Here is a 9,058-nt window from a genome sequence, read left to right on the forward strand (position 1 = left end):
ACAGCGCTCGGTTCATGAGTGTGTGTGTGTGTGTGTGTGTGTGTGTGTGTGTGTGTGTGTGTGTGTGTGTGTGTGTGTGTGTGTGTGTGTGTGTGTGTGGGGGGGGGGGGGGGTCCCATTTCCTGCCTTTCTACAACATGGACAAATCCAAGAAAAATGTGCAGTGTATGTGATGAGTGTGCAAATGTATCTGGTATCCTATCCACGTGAATCTGTTTTATTAGTGGGTGGTCCTCACCTCCTCTAGGGGGGACCTCACTTCCTCTAGGGGGGACCTCACCTCCTCTAGGGGGGTCCTCACCTCCTCTAAGGGGGGACCTCACCTCCTCTAAGGGGGGTCCTCACCTCCTCTAGGGGGGGACCTCACCTCCTCTAGGGGGGTCCTCACCTCATCTAGGGGGTCCTCACCTCCTCTAGAACATCAGCAGGAGAGGACTCTTTAAAGTAGAGACTCTACACACTGATATACACCTGAACATCAGCAGGAGAGGACTCTTTAAAATAGAGACACTACATACTGATATACACCTGAACATCAGCAGGAGAGGACTCTTTAAAGTAGAGATACTACATACTGATATACACCTGAACATCAGCAGGAGAGGACTCTTTAAAGTAGAGACACTACATACTGATATACACCTGAACATCAGCAGGAGAGGACTCTTTAAAGTAGAGACACTACACACTGATATACACCTGAACATCAGCAGGAGAGGACTCTTTAAAGTAGAGACACTACATACTGATATACACCTGAACATCAGCAGGAGAGGACTCTTTAAAGTAGAGACACTACATACTGATATACACCTGAACATCAGCAGGAGAGGACTCTTTAAAGTAGAGACGCAACATACTGATATACACCTGAACATCAGCAGGAGAGGACTCTTTAAAGTAGAGACACTACACACTGATATACACCTGAACATCATCAGGAGAGGACTCTTTAAAGTAGAGACACTACATACTGATATACACCTGAACATCAGCAGGAGAGGACTCTTTAAAGTAGAGACACCTGAACATCAGCAGGAGAGGACTCTTTAAAGTAGAGACATTACATACTGATATACACCTGAACATCAGCAGGAGAGGACTCTTTAAAGTAGAGACACTACATACTGATATACACCTGAACATCAGCAGGAGAGGACTCTTTAAAGTAGAGACACTACATACTGATATACACCTGAACATCAGCAGGAGAGGACTCTTTAAAGTAGAGACACTACATACTGATATACACCTGAACATCAGCAGGAGAGGACTCTTTAAAATAGAGACACCTGAACATCAGCAGGAGAGGACTCTTTAAAGTAGAGACACCTGAACATCAGCAGGAGAGGACTCTTTAAAATAGAGACACCTGAACATCAGCAGGAGAGGACTCTTTAAAGTAGAGACACTACATACTGATATACACCTGAACATCAGCAGGAGAGGACTCTTTAAAATAGAGACACCTGAACATCAGCAGGAGAGGACTCTTTAAAGTAGAGACACCTGAACATCAGCAGGAGAGGACTCTTTAAAGTAGAGACACCTGATCATCAGCAGGAGAGGACTCTTTAAAGTAGAGATACCTGAACATCAGCTGGAGAGGACTCTTTAAAGTAGAGACACCTGAACATCAGCAGGAGAGGACTCTTTAAAGTAGAGACACCTGAACATCAGCTGGAGAGGACTCTTTAAAGTAGAGACACCTGACCATCAGCAGGAGAGGACTCTTTAAAGTAGAGACACCTGATCATCAGCAGGAGAGGACTCTTTAAAGTAGAGATACATAACTCTGCATAATTAGTACTTTTAAGTTTGGAGTATTTAGATGACTAGAGGCTTTAAACTGCTTCGTCATGATCTGTTGTTGTTATTGATGGTCTGTTGTTGTTATTGACGACTCAGCGCTTTGTTGTTTCAGGGTTTAATTTCTCGGTGAGTTTATTCACGTCTCAGGCAACAGTGAAGGTTAATGTACAGCTTTATAAAATAAAATCATCACATGCAGCTCTGACTCTGTGATTTCTTCAGGGACAAAATAATCAACTGGCACAATTCAGTCATTTCTCTAAAATCTCTAAATATATATATATAATCTGAGAGCAACAATAAACCTTCTGTATTAAAGAGAATCTAAAACAGTTACAAAAAGATGGATGAGGCAACACGGACGTCTGATGCAGGCCGGGTCATAAGGCGTGTAGCAGCTTCTCCATGAGTAGAAATATATTGCACTTTGAAGACAAACTGAAAAAATAATCCCACAGGTGAGGAGAGTCATGCAGCTCTGAGGGTTCGCTGCGAGAGGCTAGCTGCCGTCTGCCCGCTCTCCGCTGCTTCTTGAAATGTTGTGTTTCAAGCTGTCGGGATGTTTACAAAACGGTGCTCATGGAAACACTAACACTTTACTCTTCATCTTCTTCTTCTTCACTTCTCTCGCAGCACACACACTCCGGCGTCGCAGCGCTGCGTCGCCATGGAGGTCACGACCTCCCAGGAGTCGATGACGGGGTCGTAGCACTCGATGCTGCTGAGCAGAGAGTTCCCGTCGTACCTGGAGAGAGGAGGCAGGACATTTTCATCTAAGGATTTTTGTTGTTGTTATATGGTCGTCATGGTTTCTCTTTTTTTTACCTTTTATAAGAATTTGTACTTTTCTCAGATTTTTGACTCTTCCTCGGAATTCAGTTTTCAGATTTCAGAATTTTCTCAGATTTTTCTTTTTTTCTCATAATATTTTTTTTTTCTAACAATTTTCCAGAATTCTCACTTTACTCAGAAATTTGACTTTTTCTAAGAGTTCTCACTTTCTTAGAATTCTGACTTTTCCCAGAAATCTAAGAATTTTTACTTTTTATAAGAATTTGTATTTTTCTTAGATTTTCGACTATTTCTTGGAATTCTGTTTTTTCCCTAAGAATTTTTACTTTTCACAGATTTTTTACTTTTTCTCAGAAGTATGACTTTTCCCCCAATTGTGCCTCACCCTGCGATGGCGTACAGTCGTCCTCGCAGCACCGTCGCTCCCACGTAGCATCGCGGCGTCGTCATGCAAGCGACCGTCGCCCAGTAGTCCGTCCGGATGTTATAAACCTCCACAGAGTCCAGGTGGGAGACGCCATCAAACCCCCCCACCACGTAGATGTGGTCGTTCAGCAACGCCACGCCGGCGCCTGGAGGAAGCAGGAAGAATGATTTGATGTGTATATGTAGATATATACACATTTTGTATACATATTTTTATATATATTTGTTTTTGTATTCTGGATTGTGGGAAACAGTATTTCGATCTCTCTGCCTCGACACACAAACTGAAAGATTGACAACAAAGTTGACTTTTTGACTTTGACTAAGAGTCTCATAAACAGAAACAAATGGCGCTTTTCCACTCGGCGTAGTTCCGGCTCAGGGATACTTTTTCCCCTTTTTCTGGCCCTCCAAAATGGAGGTTCTTACCGGGCCAACAACCGGGCTGAGTATGCTAAACTAGTGACGGCAAGGGGGCTGCAACTACAACAAAATGAACCAATTTTACCGTGATTTAATTGTAATACACGTTTAAAAATGATGCCAAAGTAACAACATACTGATACCGGTTAGTAAAAACCATGAATTAGTGCTTTGACAAGGCGGCGGAAAACCCTTTAAAATGCGTGTTTTCTGAATGGAGATCGGCTAAGCTAACGTTATATATGCTCCGACCGTCCACACTCACAACAACGGCCTGCAGACATAAATAAAGCAGCGACTGTATTCTCCATGACACAGGCAGTCTGTGGTTTGTTCATTTCAGTTCAAACCTTTATTTACCCAGGTGAATCCCATTGAGATCATTGATCTCTTTTTCAAGGGAACTGGGGAACTGCTCAAGTAGGTTCCACATGAAACATAAACAGAACAACAAAAGGACATCTTGCAGCATAATTACAGGGATTACAATTTACATAATTATCCACATGAACAGGTACCAACAGCTTCCGATTGAGTAGCATCCAACCGAGCTTTAAAAACATTTAGTGGCACCAGATTGTTCAGTTTCCATTTAATGTGCAGACTATTCCAAGACAGAGGAGCTTCATCTAACAGCTGTCTTCCCTGAGACAGTCCTAGCAGTTGGCACATTTAATAAAACCACAGCATTCGATCTCAGGCAGTAGCCACTTACAATTCTCCGTGAGGTCAGGGAGCAGATATAGGATGGAAGTTTCCCTAGCATGGCTTTGTATATAAAAATGTACCAGTGACTGAGCCTCCGTACAGTTAGTGAAAGCAAACCAGCCCTTGCATACAGGGTGCAGTGATGGGTTAATGCTTTACAGTCTGTCACACATCTCAGTGCACTGTGATACGCAGCATCTAACTTGACCAGGCGATGGGCAGGTGCATTCATATAGACCAGATCCCCATAGCACAGGTCAAAGGTCACAGAGCCTTTTCCTGGCCTCAAGTGTTCTTGTTTAACTGTTGTCTAGTTTCTGAACAGATATGAGGAGCTGTGAGCTCTGAGGGCTAATGGATGTTTGTGGTTCGCATTGAAGATGACGTCACGGCAGTTTTACGCAGCGTCGCTCCGCCCGCTGAACAGCCGATCGCCCCGCCTACACTGCGTTACTATAGTTACTGCCCCAGCTACTAAACTCTAATGGAAACGCAGCATAAAGTGAGGCTGGCCTACCAAGGCCTAACCATACCGTACCAAGCCGTGCGAGGCCCTGCAGTGGAAAAGCGCCATAAGAAACACACACTCGGACACTAGGGAGGCCCCAATATGACATTTCCCAGCTGATACGGATGTCTAGATATCAGAAATAAAACGACCTCTTGTAAAGCACCGAGTCACAAGGCCCAACAATACACATTACATATTTTTTATATTATTTTATGTTATTACAGTTTTCTTCAAACTTCTTCTCTGATTTTTTTCTCAGTATTTTGACTTTTTCTCAAAATGTTCTCGTTTTTAATGTTATCATAGTTTCCTTCAAATAGTTTTCTATCTGGGTAATTATTTTTTATTTAATTTGATGTAAGCACAACCAAGTCAAATCCCTTGTAATAAACCTGATTCTGATTCTACTGCCATCTGCCAATGTCAGGTGAGAGTAATGCGTTGCTCCATATGTGCGTCCCCAACAGAAACAGAAACACACGCGGTTCTTACCTACCTGAGCGCTTGGTGGCCATGGGGGTGACGCTGGTCCAGTGTCCGGTGTGCGGGTCGTATCGCTCCACCGAGTTCAGGATGTTCAGACCGTCGTACCCTCCTGACAGGAAACAGGGCATCTAACTGTTAGAAAGTCTCCCTGGTCTCCGGCTTGAGCTTCAGCCTCAGGATCCGTGTGTCTGAGATCCTCTCCAGAACGGAAGCAGTCATCACACACAGAGCATCAGCTAGTTCCTGAGCAGTGTCCTTATTGGAGGAGGACACTCAGTGTTTTCCCAACACAAACAATCAGAATCCTTTTTATAATAATAATAATTGCTATTTATTGAATTTTTACTTTATTATTTGCCCTTCTTGTTTGTTTGTTCTGGTTTATTGGTCACCTGTTGGATGACGTAGAGGAGAGGGTGCTCGGATACTTTCTGTTGACCGTGTGTCCGGACTTGAATATTGTTTGTTCCGTTTGTTTTATTTTAACTGTATTTTCGGGTGTTCAGGTGTACATTTTTTCTTAACCCCCCCCCCCACAGAATAAGACAAGATTAATAGTCCAAAAACATTTGATAGAAAAACATATGGTTGAAATCACAGCACAAAAAACTAAACAAAACAACAACAAATGGTTGGAATTGGAATTTTTACTTTTTCTCAGAATTTTTACTTTTTCTTTGAATTTTTACTTTTTTTCAGAATTTTTACTTTTTCTTTGAATTTTTACTTTTTTTCAGAATTTTTACTTTTTCTGTGAATTTTTCTTTGAATTTTTACTTTTTCTCAGAATTTTTACTTTTTCTTTGAATTTTTACTTTTTTTCAGAATTTTTACTTTTTCTGTGAATTTTTCTTTGAATTTTTACTTTTTCTCAGAATTTTTACTTTTTCTGTGAATTTTTCTTTGAATTTTTACTTTTCCTCAGAATTTTGAGAATTTTCTCAGATTTTCCACCGAACGTTTTAAGCACCATGAACTCTATCAGACTAGAGCGAGACACAGAGAAGAGAACGTTTGAGCCCCTCAGCGGCAGAGCTCAAAGGGAGATTTGCCGCTATTATTATTATTATAATATAAATAAAATGTATAATGAAAGCTCTGTACCGAGGCAGTAGATGAGTCCGCTGGCGACCACAAGCCCCGCCCCCTCGCGGGCCGTCTGCATATCTCCCAGCATGCTCCACTGGTCGATGTTCGGGTCGTAGCGCTCCATGCTGGTGTGACGCCGGCTGCCGTCAAAGCCTCCAGCCACATAAATCATATCTGAAGAGGGAAACAACAACAACAACAACACTTATTATTATAATAATAATAATAAATGTTTCAAAAAGGTAAAATAGGCAAAAGAATACATTTGATAAAATGATCAAGAAGTTAACAGACAAGTAAAAAAAGTCAAAGTAAGAAAAATACTAAAATAATAGTGGACACCAAAGAATGCTTTTTATACACTTTAAATACAAAATAAAAATAGAATAAATTGATAAAACCAAGCAACATTTTACAAATGAAATACAACAGAGAAAAAGAAAACAACTAATGCTTTTAAATCAGTGATATGAGAGGGTGCCGGATCGCTCGGAGCTTTGAACACCATGTTTTCAAGATCAATCATAATACTGTAACTCTCTGAAGATAGTCCCCCTCACCTCCGAGGGTTGTGGCCCCCGCGAGGCCCCGCCGGACGTTCATGGTGGCGACGGTGTACCAGACGCCGTCCTCGTCCGCCGTGTAGTCCAGACACTCCACCGAGCTGAGCCGCGAGCGCCCGTCGTAGCCTCCGATCACGTACACCCGGTCGTGGAGAGAAACCGTCGCCACGTAGCGGCGCTTTCGGGCGATGTTCTGTCCAAAAACACCAATAAAAAAACATCGATTAGAGGACAGAAAGATAATTAACAAGTGGTCCCTCCTCAACTAGGCGGACAGGGGGAAGGAACACAATATGAAAAGGACCGGGAGAGAGAAAAGAGAGAGGAAACTGATTTGGCAAAATGAGTAGATAATGTTTAATTATTTGAAAAGGAAGAAAGGCTCCGCAGCCAAGTTACAAACTTAAGATAAACTGGAGCACATCTCCTAGCAACGAACAAACACAAGTTAAACACGCAGGTCTCACACAGAGACACCACACTACACATGGGAGTGTCTGCTCGTGGAGACTGCGTTTGGCGTTGCAGTTACAACTCTCCGCCAACAGGTGGGGGTGCTGCGGCCCCCTCAGCACCCCCCCTTCCCGCGTCCATGGACAGGGTTAGCTCAAAAAAACATCTGGAGCTGCCGCGAATCATCGACGACGTGTTTATATACATCCATCTAAGCTTTAATATAACTTATTTGTTATGGTATCTATCTTACCTTGATATATATATTACCTATAGGATTGGATGTAAGGGATAATGTGCAGTAACGACATGACTCCCAATATTAAAGGTGGGGTCGGTAAGTTTCAGAAACCAGCTAACTAAAATTTGAAAGTACACAGCCGAAAAGAATCCGCCCCTTCCTTCAGACTTCCTTACAGAGCACCTCCTCCAACACACACGAACACGACGTCAGCAGACTGGTGGAAGTGGCCGCCTGTTGCTGGCGAGTCATTGAAGTACTGCTGCGATGCACGCCCAATGAGGGCACGAGATACATTTGTAAGTGCACGAGATGGAAGGCTGACAGACAGGGCAATTGGTTGTACTTTTTACAGTATTACGGCTTCTACAGATGACATTCTTTTATGGATTTTTTGGCAAAGCACTTCAGATATTCATTGCTATCGGGATGTTCAGAGCATTCCATGGAATATAACAAAAAGTGTATCTCGAGCCGGTTTCTGAAACTTACCTACCCCACCTTTAAGTGAAATTATTTTATTGATTTAAATTGACAAGAATAATAGTCCGTGGTTACCGTTTGAACTAACGTAGCAACGGCAGGAACTGCTTCGATAGCGTTTTTGAGGAGCTTTTTGATTACAGCTTTGAAAACATCGTTGCTTGCTTTAAAAGTAGCACAATTCATGATGTCAAACCATGGGAAGTATCTAGATATCTCTGCCCTCATGCCAAAGGAACTGCACACTGAATATGTGTCGCCGTTTGATGTCTGGACCGTTGCGTGTTGAGGGTTTCTGCCCCGTAGCTGATCAGCCAGTCTTTAAATAGTCCCATAGCCCATAATGTGGTCCGTCTTTTCGCCTCTCTTACTTCTCCGCGGTTTCTTGTCTTTTTATTTTCTTCGCTGGGGACTCATCAGCCACTAACCATTCATCCAGACTGCTGTGCTCTCCACATATATTAAAATGAATATTAAAATCCTCCATGTTGCTCTCAGACGGGAGACAACGGGAAACTAAAGGCAAGCAAACTGCCAAACTGTATACAGTGGAATCGACCGGACTTCTTTCTGCAGATGTGAGCGTCCTTAACAACGGTCAATAAGTCCTTGACAACGGTCTGTGCTACTGGATTAACAACGTGTTCTGAATTGACCAATCAGAATCCAGTATTCAACTAAGCCGTGTAATAAAAGGTAAATAATCCTCGCAAAACACATTTCTCACACATTCATTTCTCTAATAAGAAATAATAGTGAAAAACATCAATCTTTTAAAACCTCAATATAATTTAAAAAGTGTAATAATAATGATATTTGTAATCCCCGACGTAGAAAGCAGACTGGGTGCAGGTGTGTTTGAACTCACAGGTAGAGAGGTCCACTCCTTAGTCTTGGGGTCGTATTTCTCCACGATGTCGATGGGCGACTGCTGGCTGCCGAACCCTCCGATCACCAGGAGGACCTCTTTGGCTCCTGGAGAGGAACCAGGAACCATCAGAGGACAGGAGAGGAGAGGGGGGGGAGAGGAGAGGAGAGAGGAACCATCAGAGAACAGGAGAGGAGAGGGGG

The 9,058-nt window shown here is 42.8% G+C and overlaps 1 protein-coding gene across 1 annotated transcript; it reads right to left on the reverse strand.

The window, feature by feature from the left end:
• Nucleotides 1–1,911: 1,911 nt before the first annotated feature.
• Nucleotides 1,912–8,993, reverse strand: LOC117441256 (kelch-like protein 12). Its single transcript, XM_034077459.1, has 6 exons — nucleotides 8,856–8,993; nucleotides 6,808–7,003; nucleotides 6,263–6,421; nucleotides 5,169–5,267; nucleotides 2,990–3,176; nucleotides 1,912–2,557 (listed from the first exon to the last, which is right to left on the reverse strand). The coding sequence occupies exons 1-6, from the start codon at nucleotides 8,982–8,984 to the stop codon at nucleotides 2,431–2,433; spliced, it is 897 nt and encodes a 298-aa protein (XP_033933350.1). The 5' UTR covers nucleotides 8,985–8,993; the 3' UTR covers nucleotides 1,912–2,430.
• Between the last annotated feature and the right edge of the window lie 65 nt (nucleotides 8,994–9,058).

The sequence above is a fragment of the Pseudochaenichthys georgianus genome, unplaced genomic scaffold, assembly GCF_902827115.2.
Source record: "Pseudochaenichthys georgianus unplaced genomic scaffold, fPseGeo1.2 scaffold_1609_arrow_ctg1, whole genome shotgun sequence".
In the NCBI taxonomy this organism is placed as follows: Eukaryota; Metazoa; Chordata; class Actinopteri; order Perciformes; family Channichthyidae; genus Pseudochaenichthys; species Pseudochaenichthys georgianus.

Excerpts from the sequence above, each read along its gene's own strand:
- LOC117441256 (XM_034077459.1), bottom strand. The coding sequence starts at position 8,984 with ATGGTTCCTGGTTCCTCTCCAGGAGCCAAAGAGGTCCTCCTGGTGATC. Across the intron at positions 7,004-8,855 it reads AGGAGTGGACCTCTCTACCT|AACATCGCCCGAAAGCGCCG; the intron begins GTGAGTTCAAAC and ends GTTTTTGGACAG. Across the intron at positions 6,422-6,807 it reads GGGGGCCACAACCCTCGGAG|ATATGATTTATGTGGCTGGA; the intron begins GTGAGGGGGACT and ends TTCCCTCTTCAG.